This window comes from Eurytemora carolleeae, unplaced genomic scaffold, assembly GCF_000591075.1.
Source record: "Eurytemora carolleeae unplaced genomic scaffold, Eaff_2.0 scaffold485, whole genome shotgun sequence".
Taxonomy (NCBI): Eukaryota; Metazoa; Arthropoda; class Copepoda; order Calanoida; family Temoridae; genus Eurytemora; species Eurytemora carolleeae.
Genome location: NW_019396418.1, coordinates 18393 through 35842, shown reverse-complemented (window position 1 = coordinate 35842; position 17450 = coordinate 18393). Strand labels below are relative to the sequence as shown.

At 34.3% G+C, this 17450-nt stretch overlaps 2 protein-coding genes across 2 annotated transcripts; both read right to left on the bottom strand.

Annotated features, from left to right (window-relative positions):
• Positions 1-6804: 6804 nt before the first annotated feature.
• Positions 6805-11973, bottom strand: LOC111702929 (GTP-binding protein 128up). Its single transcript, XM_023474743.1, has 7 exons — positions 11811-11973; positions 11264-11446; positions 10346-10683; positions 9316-9425; positions 8581-8708; positions 7466-7587; positions 6805-6924 (listed from the first exon to the last, which is right to left on the bottom strand). Exons 1-7 carry the CDS (start codon positions 11949-11951, stop codon positions 6843-6845), a joined length of 1104 nt encoding a protein of 367 aa, XP_023330511.1. The 5' UTR covers positions 11952-11973; the 3' UTR covers positions 6805-6842.
• On the bottom strand, positions 11974-17098 carry LOC111702930 (STAGA complex 65 subunit gamma). The gene is made up of 8 exons (XM_023474744.1): positions 17008-17098; positions 15654-15741; positions 15218-15436; positions 15063-15126; positions 14530-14692; positions 13777-13874; positions 13041-13162; positions 11974-12555 (listed from the first exon to the last, which is right to left on the bottom strand). The coding sequence occupies exons 1-8, from the start codon at positions 17089-17091 to the stop codon at positions 12320-12322; spliced, it is 1074 nt and encodes a 357-aa protein (XP_023330512.1). The 5' UTR covers positions 17092-17098; the 3' UTR covers positions 11974-12319.
• Between the last annotated feature and the right edge of the window lie 352 nt (positions 17099-17450).

Here is a 17450-nt window from a genome sequence, read left to right as displayed (position 1 = left end):
AACCTATAAAATTTGGTTTGTTAAAATCGGAGAAATCCCCGAAATGAAAAAAACATCCTTAAAATTGACAGTTTGAACAGAGATCGGAATTTTTGTGTGAATATTGTTAATCTTGTATGCTTGATATCGATATCTATGTCGGCCTTTTTTAATGCTTGATCCCTATATTTATGCCACGGTATAGTGAAGATTTTAAAAAAATCTGTAAATTGCAAAAATTTAGACCAAGGCTTGTTCCCTTGATTCACAACAGTTCTGACCTCTGTTTGTAGCAAGTTCGGTCGATTTGGCTGAGCGCTATCCCAAACTAAAGTTTGAACCTGTGATTTAATAATAATAATATTTAGTCCAATAAACCAGATCTCCTCTGGTATTGGTAATCTACTGCACGCAGACACCAGGAAGGAAACAAGGAAGCAGATGACCTACTCGGCTATTATGAAGAAAGAAGTCCTTGCAAACAATACTCAAATTAATAATATTAAGGTTAGAAAGAAAAAAGTTAATTTTTAAGTTATTTTCCTACCTCTTAAGGGAAATCTTAAATTTTGAACCTCACTATAAAAATTCTTTAAAAAAATTGTCTGCCTGTTTTTTTGTTTAATGGCGAAAATAATCAAAACACAAAGAAAGTAATGTATTTCATTGTCTTTGCATTGACCTCTAAATATTTTATTTTGTTTTTGTTGGCAGAACTTTCACAGAATTTCATCAATAATTAAGTACTTACTTCTTTCATTTGTTAATTCTCATTTTACTTTTTTTCATCCACTCAATTTTCTATTCTTCTGATTTAAATGTATTTTTGTTTCAGACGGAAAAGCCCCGAACTGTTCTAATGAAGAATAAAGCTAAAGAATGTGTTAAGGTTGCTGAATCCGCTCTTTCCGCTGGATACAGGTAGGATACAGGGTTCGGAGCAAGAATATAGATACAGGTAGGATACAGGGTTCGGAGCAAGGATATAGATACAGGTAGGATACAGGGTTCGGAGCAAGAATATAGATACAGGTAGAATACAGGGTTCGGAGCAAGAATATAGATACAGGTAGGATACAGGGTTCGGAGCAAGAATATAGATACAGGTAGGATACAGGGTTCGGAGCAAGGATATAGATACAGGTAGGATATAGGGTTCGGAGCAAGGATATAGATACAGGTAGGATTCAGGGTTCGGAGCAAGGATATAGATACAGGGTTCGGAGCAAGACTATAGATACAGGTAGGATACAAGGTTCGGAGCAAGGATATAGATACAGGTAGGATACAGGGTTCGGAGCAAGGATATAGATACAGGTAGGATGCAGGGTTCGGAGCAAGGATATAGATACAGGATTCGGAGCAAGGATATAGATGCAGGTAGGATACAGGGTTCGGAGCAAGGATATAGATACAGGTAGGATACAGGGTTCGGAGCAAGGATATAGATACAGGTGGAGTATAGAGTTCGGAGCAAGGATATATATTATACAGGTGGAGTATAGGGTTCGGAGCAAGGATATTGATTATAGATACAGGTAGGATACTGGGTTCTTAGCAAGGATAAAGATACAGGTAGATTACAGGGTTTGGAGCAAGGATATTGATACTAGGATTCAGGGTTCGGAGCAAGGATAACGATAAGGGTCCGTAGCAAGGATATATTTACAGGTAGAGTACATGGTTCGGACCAAGAATATGATTACAGGGTTCGGATCAAGAGTATAGATACTGGTAGAATACAGGGTTCGGATCAAGGATATAGATACTTGTAGAATACAGGGTTCGGAGCAAGGATATAGATACTGGTAGAATATAGGGTTCGGAGCAAGGATATAGATACAGGTAGAATACAGGGTTCGGAGCAAGGATATAGATACTGGTAGAATACAGGGTTCGGAGCAAGGATATAGATACAGGTAGAATATAGGGTTCGTAGCAAGGATAAAGACACAAGGTTTGGAGCAAGGTTATGGAATTGGATACATATGGAATAAAGGATTTAAAGCTACCACCAAGCGGCCAGTAATGACATTGTAAAATAAAGATGAGGATTTCAAGAATGCCTTCATTTTCAGTTTTTAAAATAAATTTTCTTTTTTGTCAAAATAAAATGTTTTTATAATTTTGTTTGTAGATTTAAAGCCAAGGATCCTGTCCCTGACCCACGATATCCTGGAGATCAACAGCTAATGGTAATATTTTTACAAAGGAATTGAGTCTTTGCCACAAACTCTGATTTTCTAATCACCATATCTTTGCAACCAAATGTTGCAGACCTTAGATATTTCAAACTAAAAATTCTGTTAGATCAAATAATCTGAGTTTGAAATATCAAAGGTTTACAACATCGGGTTCTAAAGATATTGAGGTTTAAATATTTGATTTTGTTTCATAGACTCAATTCCTTTAATAGTATAATAAACCTTGACTTTTTTTCACGGAAGAAATTAAGGTTTTCAGGCTAAAATTTTTTTAATTTAAAAAATTTGTTTGTAATATAATTGTTAAGTAAAGTAAGTTTTAAATTGAACTGAAAAGTAGCAAATTTAATTATCTAGTAAATATATGTATGTTCTTATATTCACATTGGGTGCTCGAGACTAACCAATTGTATTTGTATTGAATTCTTTCTGAAACTTTATTTAAAAATATTGACAGTGAAAAGTCTCATCCTTAGTGAGTAATCCACCATTAGAATTTAGCTGTGTAATTAATTACCTAATACGTAAAGAAACTTTTTAACAAAACTTATTGTTCTAGATTGGTCCTATCCCTGGAACTGTTGAACACGACGCTATTTACAATAATCTTCGCAGTATTTTCCAATCCAGGGGTCCTGTTTGCTTCATGTTCATTCATAAAGTAGGTTTATTTTCTATTTATTTAGTATAACACTTAAAACTTGAAAAAAAGTTACGATATTTTTTTAACAGAAAATCTAAGAAATGTGTGCAGTTGACTGGTGATCATTCAATCGTGGCTTTGCTATGATAATTTTTCTGAATATTTCCTTTTCTGAAATTTTTCGGTTCAGTTTGTTGTCGTTAATCTAAGATTTTCTAATTAATTACTTGTCTGGATGGTTCAAGTGGTTCTTCAAACAGAACAAATACATTTTTTCTTATTAATTAATTCCGCCATCTTGTTAATTAAATGTTTTCCAGAGTTCCGTTAAAGATCTGGAAACCGGAAACCCTGTTAAGTTCGGATATGTCGTCTTTGCGGAAAAAGGGATCGCTCAAAAGGTAATTGATATCTGATATTTTTAAAGAAGTTGTTCAATACAATTGATTTGACTCGCCTCAAACGATCGTTTACTAATCCCCATATCTTTGGAACCTGATTGTGTAAACTTTTGTTAAACTTTGATTATTTAAGTATCAAAGTATCTGGATTATAGGATTATAATTTAAACTCATAATTCATAATTCATAAACTCGATTCTGTTATTTTTATAATTTTATTTTTAACAAGCTGTAGCGCGCGTCGTTGCACATAAAAAAAATTTAAAAATAGAAAACAAATTTTGAAGAAAAAAAACTTCGAATTTATTTAAGCCTATGTCTCCTTCGGACCACTCATAAGTGTCCAGAAAAAAATTCAGCCCATTCGGTCCAGCCCTTTGGCCGGCCAGATGGAACATATATACGAATGTCTTGTCTTACTTTATAATAGATTTCAACATGCAACATTTGATGTTTTTCAGAATAATTTTTTTTGTTTCTTATTTTTTCGCTTTCGTGGATTATTAAAGGAGAATGCAAAGGGTCTTCAATTATTCTTGACAATTTTTAGATTTTCAGACAACTAGCAGATTGAAATAGCCATGTAAAATTTGTCAAGATTAAGTGTATTTTTCTTGGTTACTTAAAGGGAGTGTTCGCGAAAAATGAAAGGGGGTATAGGCTTAATGCGATAAAAAAGCGCTTTTGATCGCTAGTAATCTTACTTCTATCTGTTGCGTCTATAAGGAGAAAATTGTTAAAGACGTCTCATACCGAATAACATGTCGTCCATACAAATTGAGAAAATTGCAACATACGACTTAGACCGTAAAAAATCAATTTAATTTCAAACAAATCATACAGATATTACAACCTATAGTCATCGATTATCTTTCGCCACATTTGTATATAGTTGATTTTTCATAATATGTTTTAATTGTTATGATCTGAGAGTTACTTATAAAAACATTTATTCCTGTTTCGAGGATTTTTGGTAATGAGGACGACATTTTCATATTTTCCAGGAATGTTCGAAAACAAGTTGTAAGCTAAATATTATTTTAAAAAACAAAATCAAAACTAGTATGAAATATCAAATATATACAAATGTGGCGAAAGATAATCGATGACTATAGGTTGTAATATCTGAATGATTTGTTTGAAATTAAATTGATTTTTTACGGTCTAAGTCGTATGTTCCAATTTCCTCAATTTGTATGGGCGCTACGCTCTACAGTATGAGACGTCTTTATCAATTTTCTCCTTATAGACGCAACAGATAGAAGTAAGATTAGTAGCGATCAAAAGCGCTTTTTTATCGCATTAAGCCTATACCCCCTTTCAATTTTCGCGAACACTCCCTTTAATTTCATGATTTAGTCATTTTCTCATTTAAAAAAGGTATATTTTAAACACTTTTTTTGATAAATTTTCAAAAGACTGGCAGTTCTTTTATGATCCATATTGAACTTGCAGCAATACAAAGTTTATCTTTCATGATTTGTTTATTTTCTTAATTTTCAGGTTTTGAAGGAGGGCAGTGTCACATTCGGTGGAGGTTTCCAAGTTTTGGTTAAACCAATGGGAAAATAAGTCTCGTATAAGAATTGTAGCGGGACCAACCAGATCAATATGTTTTGTGGCAAAATCTATCAATCTATCATTCGGTCAATGTTGTAAAATGTATCTTTCTTGTGGATGCTTTCCATTTACTATTGAACATCTTTTAATCCTTAGTTTTTGGCAGTTGCACAATTTGAGAATAAACATTTTATGGTAAATTTCTTTTATCGGTTGCACTCGCTTTTTCCCAACCTGTTGTCAGTATTACAAATTTAAATTTTGCAATCAAGGGACCTTAAATTAAACAAGAAAACTGGAAACCGGAAACAGTTTGGCATTTATTAAGGAATCTAAAATATTAATGTATGAAAATTTCAAATACTCGTTCAGTTTATAAAACTTTCTATATTTGTAATACATATCGTTTCAATAAATATTGTCAAAAAACTTATTTTTTTTTCAGAGTTAGGGGTTTCCGGACAAACGAATGAATTTTAATATTTTATATGTATGATTTTTGAAATATTAATGACAAAAGTAGCTCTGTTCTTGTTTAAAGAAGAAGACTTTATTAATTAACGGTATAATTGACGTACGTGATAATTAATTTTAGAATTTTACATGCTTAACTACATTGACAAATGATGCTTATGCAGTATTTCAAAAATGCATGTTTTGTGGGGCACTAATTCAACAGCCGTATCTTTGTGAATCTATTTAGCTGACGGTACAATAAGCGTCGTGCGTTTTCAGTTGATAAATAAAACAGAGCCGAGTTTTCTGGCAAAATTTATAATTGTGGTCTACTGTTTTATCAAAATAATTGTTTTTCAGTCAACGTGAAGAAGTTAATAAAATAACATTAATCAATTTCAGTCTATTGCTTGTTTTTAACCCAAAATGATCAATTTAATGTCAGGGAAAATAAAAGACAACACAAGCCACAAATTCATTGGAGCGCCCGCCATGTTCCTCTGTGTTATATAGTTAAAAGAATAAGGTTTCGAATTACATTGGACCCCCCAGCATGTTCCTCTGTGTTTTATTGAAGCACCCAGCATGTTCCTCTGTGTTATATAGTTAAAAGAACAAGGTTTCGAAAATACATTGGAGCACCCAACATGTTCCTCTGTGTTATATAGTTAAAAGAATAAGGTTTCAAAATACATTGGAGCACCCAGCATGTTCCTTTGTGTTATATAGTTAAAAGAATAAGGTTTCGAAAATACATTGGAGCACCCAGCATGTTCCTCTGTGTTATATAGTTAAAAGAACAAGGTTTCGAAAAATTGTTCCATGTACAACTTTCACCAAGAAAACGTGTTATGAAGACTTTTTATATACAGAGCTGAAAACTTTATGGATATCGAGATCAATGCTTGATCTCCTCTTTTTCTTAATCTCCAGATTAAATAATGCTTGTTCTCTTGTTATTAATCTCCAGATTAAATATCCGATTGGGATTAAGGATATCCCCTTCTAAAGTTTTCAGCTCAGGGTAAAAGCGAATAAAAGAGCTTAACACGAAATTATTGATCTAAGTTGATTATGTTAAAACGGCGCAGTCGGCTAAAATCTTGTTATTTGTGTTAATGTAACCCTGAACCAGATCACGACTAATTTAAATACAAGTGTCCGAATTAATGAATTTAAGCCGCGTCTCAAATCTGCCAAAACAAGTTTTAATTGACCGCCAGCTTAAATCTTAAAACAATGAATAAGATAATAAGTGGAACCAACCATACCTGAGCCGCGGCTTAACTCAAAGCCGCGGCTCAAAGTCTTTAAATTCGGTCTCGGGATCAATAAAATTGTGGAGAAGGAACAAGACTTTCATGACTTTAGATAGAGAAATTTTCACTTAATAAATTGATTTTCAAGCTACTGCTGTAACTTATTGCTTTATGATTACATCAAATGAAAACAACATAAGATATCTTATATATCATCTGCCTATTCTCTAGTTTAATGTGCCCTTCTAATTCACTTCAATACATAACTTTACTAATATTTGTACGAGAAAACAAAATAAAAATTAGAAGGGTTGAAAAATATATTTTCTTAAAGTTTGAATTAAACTTTTTTGACAATTTGAACAACATCCTCGTCATCCAAGATGTGATCCTTCCCAACACGCTGAGGCTGATGCTTTACACTAAAACAAAGAGAATTTAGTCATGTCAAATATATTAATAGTTTTAAGGATCCATCGCGTTTTAATGCGAACTTGGAGCTGGTTTATTTCATATAGTTCTGAACGTTTTTTTCAGAAGATTTGTCATTTGTCTTGGAGTTTCTAAGCAGAAACTTGGTAAACCGTTCAGGAAGGTTTATTTAATGCAAAAAGATATTTTTTGCATGTTTTGCACTGTTTTATCCGGATCCAGAGAGCTACATTGCTGCAGTCATAAATTGTAATTGTTTGCAGTAACTAATGAACAAAAACTCGTATGAAAAAATTAGCAAAATAGATTATAGGAAACTTTTTTCCAAATGAAATCCTTTTACTTTAAATCTTAATAAAATATGCCTTTACATCATTTGGCCATTTTTTGGACTTTGTAATAGGACGTCTCTCTTCACGCGTCTGATTTACTTTGATTTGACATGATAGAAACAAGTGAATAAATATATAGGATGAACAAACACAGTCAACAGTAAACAATACAAAAACATTTGTTAAAATGACGACCTACCTGGATCCCCAGACAAGAGCATACTTCAGCTCCTTGATGATGGATCTATGCAGCTTGTTACAAAAATCCTCTACAGTGCAATGATCAGTCTGAAGAACTACAGGGGACTCGTAGTCAGGAAGCTGAAATATTAAAAACTCGAAATAAAACAGATTTTATAAGAAAATTAATCATTAATCATGAAGTCTGATTTTTGCAACACAATGTCGTAGCCCTTTGTTAATCATAATAGCAATTAAGTTGGTTTAAGTATTCTAGGTTAATAAAATCAAGTTTCAAAAATAAAGGGATAAGAAAATTTGAGTTTGTGACACTCAGTTCCTTTAATCATAAAATTAACTAGAAAACACTTTCCAGCTGAAAATATGGGAACAGTTTTTTTTAGCAAATATACTTTAGGTTGTATTTCTAGATTTATATCATATCATATCATACAGCTAGGGATGCGTCCAACAGCTCCTTGACCTACAAGGGGTATGCCATCACAATCCCCTATAGGTGAAGGCTTTTCAGCCTGACATAGTTTAAATCCTAACGTCGGACACACGACCAAATTTAATAATAAGAGTAACTAGAAACAAGCAATCATTACAAAAAATTAAACCCATTCGGTACAGCCGTTTTAACCAACCAAATCAGAACTTAGGATCCGGATCTGTTGGATCCGCAATATTTTGGTTTCTTAGATCCTAATCCGGATCCACGGATCCGGATCCATATGGCAAAAAATCAACCAAAAACGAGATTATAACAAATTTCCTTATCTCTGAATGGTTCATCAAGTTATAGCTTGAAAACAAGAAGAAAATTCTTCTTGTTTAAAAAAACCAGTAAAATTAAAGAAATATTTTTTTCCGTATCAGAATGAAATGGATCCTAAGCATTGAACCAAATATATATAGATTATAGTCGTCGTTGTCGTATGTATATCAATACAATGAAGACGACTTTCTACCAAGCTATCAAACAGCATAAATACACATTAACATGGAAACAAAGAGTAGCTGGCAATAAACAATTATCAATTTGAACACAGCTTGTTGGAAATCAAAGCTTAAATAGAAAAGTCGTCTTTATTGTATTGATATAAACGCCGACCACTATAGATTGCGTACCTGTCCCTTGGGTTTAGTATAGATCCTGACAAGCTTGAGATAATCCCACATTTTCTCTAGAAGTGAATCATAATTCCACTTGTGGTGAGCAGAGATGGGAACAGTGTGAGGAATCTTGCAGATTATATCTAAATACAAATAGACTTCTTTAAACACGCACCTCTGCTTCTTTAGTAAAAGTAAGTTTAACCTATATGAAGCATAAAGTCTGACCGCGTCAACCTTGCTGCACCGGCTAGTCTGTCCATAGAGCTAGGTACAGTACAAACTGCGGCCGGAAAGGTTGACCCAGCTCGGAAATTCAAATGTACTACGGCTGCCCGTGTAAGGAAAAGGAATGCTCAACCCTACTACCCACATATCATACCCAAGATGAATTTACTAAATCTGGAAAGAGATATGGACCTAAAGATTATTTCTTCTTTTATATCAATATTATCTAGATTTTACAAAATTCGCTACCCATTTATATTTTCTAGATTTTACAAAATTCGCTACCCATTTATATTTTCTAGATTTTACAAAATTCGCTACCCAATTATATTCACTAAATTTTACAAAATTCGCTACCCAATTATATTATCTAGATTCTACAAAATTCGCTACCCCTTTATAATTATCCCATACAATGTTTATTCTAAAATAATATCTATAAATTTTTAGCTATAGATTTGGTCAACGTAATATATAGAGTCGGTCACTTGAAATAAAGTTTAAACCCCCTTGAATCCATACCTAGCTCCTCAATACTGATCTGATCAATCTTGTTAAGAAGATATATACAAGGTATATAGGTCCTGTTCCCCTCAACTACATCAATTATATCATCCGAGGTAGCATCACACCTACAGATAAATACTTTTAGACTTCAGTGCTTAGAATCTATTTAATTTTGATGCGGATCCGGATCCACACTAGGAAAAATGGATCCAAATTTGGAACCGGATCCAGGTCATTTCTTTAAGATTTACTGTTCCCCTCAACTACATCAATTATATCATCCGAGGTAGCATCACACCTACAGATAAATACTTTTAGACTTCAGTGCTTAGAATCTATTTAATTTTGATGCGGATCCGGATCCACACTAGGAAAAATGGATCCAAATTTGGAACCGGATCCAGGTCATTTCTTTAAGATTTACTGTTCCCCTCAACTACATCAATTATATCATCCGAGGTAGCATCACACCTACAGATAAATACTTTTAGACTTCAGTGCTTAGAATCTATTTAATTTTGATGCGGATCCGGATCCACACTAGGAAAAATGGATCCAAATTTGGAACCGGATCCAGGTCATTTCTTTAAGATTTACTGAACTGTTTTAGCAAGGCAGAATTTTCAAATTTGTCTCATATTGGTTCGCTTATTTTTATGCTAAAACTTAATGAACCATCCAGAAATCGGTAAATTTTTATAATCTCTTTTTTTTCAATAGTTCAGGTTTGGTTTTGTGAGTATACTTTTTTTGTTGCAATTTTTGGTTAATATTTTGCCGATAGGATCCGGATCCGTGGATCCGCATAATCTTGCGGATCCGGATCTAGGTAGCCAAACTCTTGCGGATCCAACGGATCCAGATCCTAAGCACTGTTTTAGATCATTCTTATTCTGCAAGAGTTAAACTGCAAGGTCTGTCGACAAACAGTAATTATATAAAACAGTGCTGGTAAATATTTTTAATGTTAGTTATTTTTTTTTTTTTCCGTGATCAAAAATGAAATTGAGTAATAGGACTTATTTTATTAGTTCTTGGTAGTTACCTGAGAACGATATCTGCATTATGAATCCTATATTCAGCCAGGATAGTTTTGACCAGCTCCAGGTCCAGCTCAGACTGGGGAACCATGCTCTGCATGTTTATCCCTCCCTTGTCCTTCTTCTTGAAGATAATGTTTGGCGGGGTTTTATTAAGACGGATCCCAAATCCTTCCAGCTCTTGTTCAAGGATCTTCTTGTGTCCCAGTGGCTTGAGGACGTCCAGAACTATAAAGATCAGGTTTGCTGTCCTAGCCACAGCAATAACCTGCCGTCCTCTTCCCTTTCCGTCCTTAGCTCCTTCAATAATCCCAGGCAAGTCGAGAAGCTGGATCTTAGCACCCTGCAGAACACACAATTAATCATCAGGCATTTATTAATAGGACAGTAAACATTTAATTTTGATGCGGATCCGGATCCACGATCTGCAATGGAAAAAATGGATCCGGATCCAGGTCATGAAAATTTCTATTTCTATTTTTTTTTAACAAAAGAAAAATGCCTAAATTAATTTTCTTCTTTTTGTTCGCTTATTTTAATAATTTAACTTGATGAACCATTAAGCGATAAGAAAAGTTTTGATAGACCCTCTTTCTGAACAGTTCAGATTTGAGTTAGAAGAGAAAAAAAACTTTCGCAATTTTTTATCTGGATCCTAAGCACTGGTAAAAAGTAATTTTAAGTGATCCTCCGTTAATGAAGTGGCATATCCGGTCCACGCGGTGCCCTTGAATACTTTGTCTGAACAAAAATAAATTAGATATCCGAGTTCTTGTTTTATAAAACTGGTTGTTTTCATTTGCGGTTTATCTGCAAACAATATTAATGGTTTGAACCGGGCATGCCCCTTTTTTAAATAGAGGATAACTAAAAATTACGCAGCTATTCCCTTTCAAATAATTCAAAAGTTCAAATATGTTTACCTTGTACTTGATGCAACCTGGCACGGTTGTCAGGGTCGTGAACTCGTAAGCTGCCACCTCACTGTATACTCCAGCAAGGTTGGAGAGCAGAGTGGATTTACCTACGGACGGAAACCCGACAAATCCAATCCTGGAGTCTCCGGTTTTAGCAACCTCGAAGCTGTCCTGGGCTGCAGATCCTCCCTAGACAAATATAAATCAGAACCAGATTCTTCATTTCAAGTTTAAATGTCTTTTCCCAATTGCGACTTTCCAAGTGGCAACTTCCCAAATGTGAAATTTCCCAAGCGGCAACTTCCCTTAGATTAAGTTAGTGCAATTTGGGCCAAGTGCTGCGGCTAGGAGGAGCTAGGGGGTCCGAGCGCTGAGGCTAGAAAAGACTAGCGGGGCCAGCGCTACGGCTAGGACGACAGACTTAGGAAGTTGCTACTTGTTAAAATACCCTTGGGAAAATGACTTTAGGAAAGTACCTAAAATTCTTTTAAATCCCGGCCTTTCATAATCATTAATTTTGTCAAGAAATACAAGTGATGGTCCTCTAACTAACCTGAGATTTCGGCGTGATCAACTCTCGCCTGAGCTTGGCAAGCTTAGCCTTGAGCATACCAAGATGACCAGCTGTTGCCTTGTTCTTCTGGGTCTTCGCCATCTCCGCCTCGATATCCTCAATCTTCCGGATAATATCCATCTTAACCTTTTCCTTCTAGATATCTGAAACAATTATCATGATATAAAGGGTGATCCATAATAATTGATTTCTCTCCAAACTTTAACATAAAAAAGTAAAAATTCAAATAATCTGGTATTCATCATTAAACAACAAGTGAGAGATTAAAATGCAATTTTAATATGCGTTGTACTGTAGACAGTACAGAGAACGCAAGATCCAAACCGTGTTTATTTTCCAGTGTCAGGTTTAGGCCAAATCAAGGTTTGGAACTTTTCACTTCTTGCAGTACAGGTACAGGATACAGTATACTGTTCAATAGATCTTGTAAACTGTTTTTTTAACTGTATGAAAACTGATTTAAGGTTATTGTGAGATATATTTAAAGATTAGATATACTTTCCCCCGCTCCTCCTCCTTTTCTTAGCACTGTTAAACTGTGGACTAGAGGACAGGGTTCTAGGAGTAAATGCAGGACTAGGAGTAGTACAAGACATGTTACTTAATGCCTCGCTGTCCGCTGATCTAGGAGTATCTAGGTCTCCACTAGCCTCCAGGGACTGGAGCATCTGCATACCAACATCAAGGTTTGGAGTTGTGTGATCCATTGAGGTTTCTCCCATACCTGAACACAACTCTTTTATAATAAGTACAAAAAATCTAATTAAAATATTAAATAATTATATCATAAAAAAACGTAGTTTTCTATAAAAATATGACTGGCATTTTCCACTATTGTTAGTTTTGAAAATCAGGACAGTCGCTTTCTAAAAAAGGTGGGTTCTCAAATTTCGAATATAAACAAAGAATAGAGGTTAGAGGTTTTAACGATTGTTTTTTGAATTGGTGATAACACTATATTTTAAGATCAGAGGCCTAAACTTTTGTATGAAATATCGATAATCTATAGGACTTGATCTTGATTTCCACTGTGATTACTTTTAATTTTAATTTGAAGTGCTTAATCCCTCATTCTTTACTACTATCGCCATAGGATATTTAAGAAGAATTAATTTAATCCGTATGACAAGATAAAGATAACAACTTAATCACGGGATTAACAAAACACAAAAATGTTGAACTCATTGAAATTAAGTACAAAAAGGTGACCTGCTCCTTCCTCACTGCTTGGGAAATGTAGTTGAGGAATATCATCATCTTCTTGTATTCCTTGTATAGACCAACTACGGATATCTGAAGGTATGGACGAGCAGTACTTGTCTCTTAAAGCCCTATAGGAAAAAGAAGATCTAAATTTAAGTCGACGTTATCCCGCGATTGGTCCGGACGCTATAGACAGAGACTTGGTCTCCATGGGCAAAATAAAAAATAATAAAAATAATAATATAATATTCCTATATCATCTTAATAGGCTTTTAGGGCGCTTCGCGCCCATCTTCAATTTCAATTGTGAACATTATATGCATTGTAAAAAAAAAATTCGCGGATTTTATAAGTAAAATTTCGTGGATTTTTAAGATTTTTAAAAATCGAATTTTGTTTGAAGCTTTTTTAAAAAAAAATTCGATCATTGATAAAGCTTCCCTGGGGTCACGCGAGGTCCCACAACAAAGGGCCCGATCTGGTAGCCGTTTTGACGTTTATTGGATACAAACAAACAGATAGACAAGCAAAGTATTTATATAGATTTCTTGAGGATTTTGATCATGATAAATATGATGAAGCATATGATAATTCCAATGAAATCGGGGCTAAGCTTCTTTCATTACATTAGACAAATTCAGGAAAATAAAATGCTTATTTTAGAGAGTTTTATGAAGTGTCATCCTTTGTGCGTAACCCTGTATCTATATTCTTGAAATGAAAAAATATTTATAAATCTTACTTGCACTGTAGTAGAAGTTTGTTGTTGAATTTAATTATTGAATCTTCATAATAGTCCTGTATACTCAGTATACTTCCAGCTCCACTACCTACTAGAACCTAGATAATAGTCCTGTATACTCAGTATACTTCCAGCTCCACTACTTACTAGAACCTAGATAATAGTCCTGTATACTCAGTATACTTCCAGCTCCACTACTTACTAGAACCTAGATAATAGTCCTGTATACTCAGTATACTTCCAGCTCCATTACCTACTAGAACCTAGATAATAGTCCTGTATACTTCCAGCTCCACTACTTACTAGAACCTAGATAATAGTCCTGTATACTCAGTATACTTCCAGCTCCAATACCTACACGAACCTAGATACTTCCAGCTCCACTACCTACTATAAACTAGATACCTCCAGCTCCACTACCTACTATAAACTAGATACTTCCAGCTCTACTACCTACTATTAACTAGATACCTCCAGCTCCACTACCTACAAACTAAATACCTCCAGCTCCACTACCTACTATAAACTAAATACCTCCAGCTCCACTACCTACTATAAACTAGATACTTCCAGCTCTACTACCTACTATTAACTAGATACCTCCAGCTCCACTACCTACTATAAACTAAATACCTCCAGCTCCACTACCTACTATAAACTAAATACCTCCAGCTCCACTACCTACTATAAACTAAATACCTCCAGCTCCCTACCTATACGAACCTAAATATAAAAGAATAATGTAACTCTAACCTTCTCTAGTATATCCGTCCATCCCATATTCTCCATGTTGTTCTCCAAGCTTCTGTCCAATTCTATTCTAAGGTTGTGTAACATTCTCTCCATAAAGAGCTGAGTAGATTCTGTTAGAAGACGAACTCCTGAGTCTAGAGCAGTCTGGTAACCAACATGGGCACTGAAAATGAAAGAGCTTTATAAAAGCTTAAACTATAAATTTCTAATATTCTTTCAAAATAAGTAAATAGGAGTTGACAAATAGTTAGAAGATATTTTGTATAGTTTTTTACGTTTTTCAAACTTATTTTACACGCACTAAGAGGAAGTATTTTTTTGCAAAATGTCGATAATACCTTATTTTTGGAAGGAAAATATAAATAAACTATAATTTGTCTAGTATTTTACATTAATGTTCGACTTTTTTAAATATTTAGTTCTGAAGAAGAATTTGAGAAAAAAGGGAACTATAAAAGTTCTCAAGGAGAATGAGAAGAGCGGAGGGGGGGGGGGGGGTTTACAGGAATAAAACATATTTGGTTGTGACAAACCTGATCTTGATTACCGCCTGTTTTAATCCCAGCTCTGCATCTTTCCTAGTTATCTCAGGGATTTCTAAAATAAGAAAACTATTTTCATAGATTAAAAAAAAACTCTCAGATTAAAAGAATTTCGGTTTCGAAATAATTCTTAGACAAATTGGAACCTGTTGAATAGAGCACTTTCTCCTCTTTCATAGGGAATCCAAAAATGGAGGTTTTAGCAGATCTAGTGAATTCAGCTGGAGCTGGAAGCGGCGGGGGTTGAAGTAACGGCGGTAAATCTCCTGTTTCTCCAGAACTAACCGCCGCCTTTTGTTGCTCCAGGGTTTCTAGAAGGCGGGTAATCTGACGGCGGTAGCGGAGTAGTTCAATATTCTTAGTAACTACGCAACACCGTCATATTCGTTACTTTTCAAAAATCAAAGATATAAAATAAACATTGAACACAAGGGCGTATACAGGAATAAATTGAACACAAGGGCGTAAACAGGAATACATTGATCACAAGGGCGTATACAGGAATTCTTCGGGGAGTATAACTCACATTTAGTCCAGATTATTGCAGCTTAAGAGAAAGTAGTTTTATGAATATTAAGGTTCCTAGTATATCATCAATTCTTGGCTCAGTTTTAATTCTTGGATCTCCAGGTTGAGGTTGGAATAGTTTAGGTCCTTCTAGGAGCGGAACCTAGAAACAGTCTTCACTCTAGACAGGCGCAACTAGAGGTTTCAGGTGTGTTTAATCTATATATAAATTTGGCGTGTCTGTCTGTTTGTCTGTCTGTCTGTCTGTTTGTATCCAATAAACGTCAAAACGGCTGAACCGATCGGGCCCAAATTTTTTGTGGGACATCTAGGGACCCCAGGGAAGGTTTATGAATGATCAAAATTTTAGTGCTTAAAAGTTTTTTAATTTTGAAAAATTTTGAAATTGCGCAAAAAATATTATGAAATCCGCAAACTTTTTTTGTTTTTGTTTTATACTGTACAAAGAGAAGAAATTCAGAGATAAAGCCACAATTAAAAGTTGAAATAGAAGATGGGCGCCCTAAAAGCCTAGTTAATAAAAAATTTGACATTAAAAGGCAAGTTGTTTTCATATTTTTTATACTTTTCCCCAAAAATAATTTATTTATCCATAAAAATCATTAATTTCCCCTAATTCAGAGAATACAAATTTCAAAAGGGGAGGGGTGACTTATTTTTCGAGAAAATATACATATTTTACACCCTTGGGAGAATTCTGTGAAAAGAAAGATTTTTAATATTTTTTATGTTAAACAAGAAAAAGGATTAGTTTCGATATATTTAGAACCAGAGTCGAGGATTTGAGATCATAAAATAAATAACTTTTTGGCCCGAGCAGAGCAGGCATTAAAATCTTAAAAATGCACACAGCACAATAGTACTTTAACATTTAACCAAAGCTAGACATTTTACTCATCAATTATGATTCGAGCGAAAAGGGAATTTAAAAACACGTAGACATTTTTAAAAATTTCAACCAGTTCAAAGTATGAATACTAGTACAAAAAATTTCTTCTTTAAATATCTAAATATTTTTTTGTTAAAGGTTAAAACTTTTTAATTATTAGGTCCATAGTACAAGCAGTTATCTACATCTTTTGTTGTCAAAAGGATTAAAGGATATCCCATGGTCACTAAACCAATATATTTGTAAACTCTCGTGAAAAAATCATAAGGAAATGTTGCCAATTACTCCTATTAAACAGAGGCTGGCAGTTAAAAATGTACATGTCTAAGGCTCTCACAATTGAGTACTCTAAAATTGAGTAAACAAATATGTAGGGATACTTATCCCTCAAAGTTCTAAGTTTCCGCAGTGGTTAACGAGATAAAAGCGTTGAACAGAAGTCCTATCTTGCACAAAAGTTTTGAGCTCGGGACTTATTTGGATGATTTCTGAGTTCCCCCTCCCCCCCCCCTCTCCTACCTGTTGTAGGGTTGTTATAGCTTCCCGTTCAGCTTGTGATATACCCAACCTTACCGGTATTTCACCCCACAATTCTTCAACCATTCTTTAATCTGAAATAATGCAAGAACTCATGATAAACTAGAGAAATATTTTAACAATAAATTGAGCAAATATCACAGTGAGATGAAGGAGTTAGGTACAAGGGCGTGGATAAAGGGTGTCAAAGATAAAATTAATTATTTTAGTAAAAACTTTCAATATTTTAATAGGACTAGGTTAGATTTAACAATAAATTAGACTATTTATAAATATCAAAGTTGATCTTTATTTCTCCAAGATTGTCTAAATTTATAAATCTGATTGAAAACATTATATTCCGTCCTGCAGTGCTGGGGTCAGTACTTTGTCCTGCAGATATGTACCGATACAACCTTATGTATAATATTACTAGCGTTAATGAT

Coding starts and splice junctions, on each gene's coding strand:
- LOC111702929 (XM_023474743.1), bottom strand. CDS start 11,951: ATGGATATTATCCGGAAGATTGAGGATATCGAGGCGGAGATGGCGAAG. Junction 8,709..9,315: donor GATCAGTATTGAGGAGCTAG/GTATGGATTCAA, acceptor ATTTGTATTTAG/ATATAATCTGCAAGATTCCT. Junction 6,925..7,465: donor GCTCTTGTCTGGGGATCCAG/GTAGGTCGTCAT, acceptor TCTTTGTTTTAG/TGTAAAGCATCAGCCTCAGC.
- LOC111702930 (XM_023474744.1), bottom strand. CDS start 17,091: ATGGTTGAAGAATTGTGGGGTGAAATACCGGTAAGGTTGGGTATATCA. Junction 15,742..17,007: donor CTATAACAACCCTACAACAG/GTAGGAGAGGGG, acceptor GACTGTTTCTAG/GTTCCGCTCCTAGAAGGACC. Junction 15,127..15,217: donor GAAAGTGCTCTATTCAACAG/GTTCCAATTTGT, acceptor TTCTTATTTTAG/AAATCCCTGAGATAACTAGG.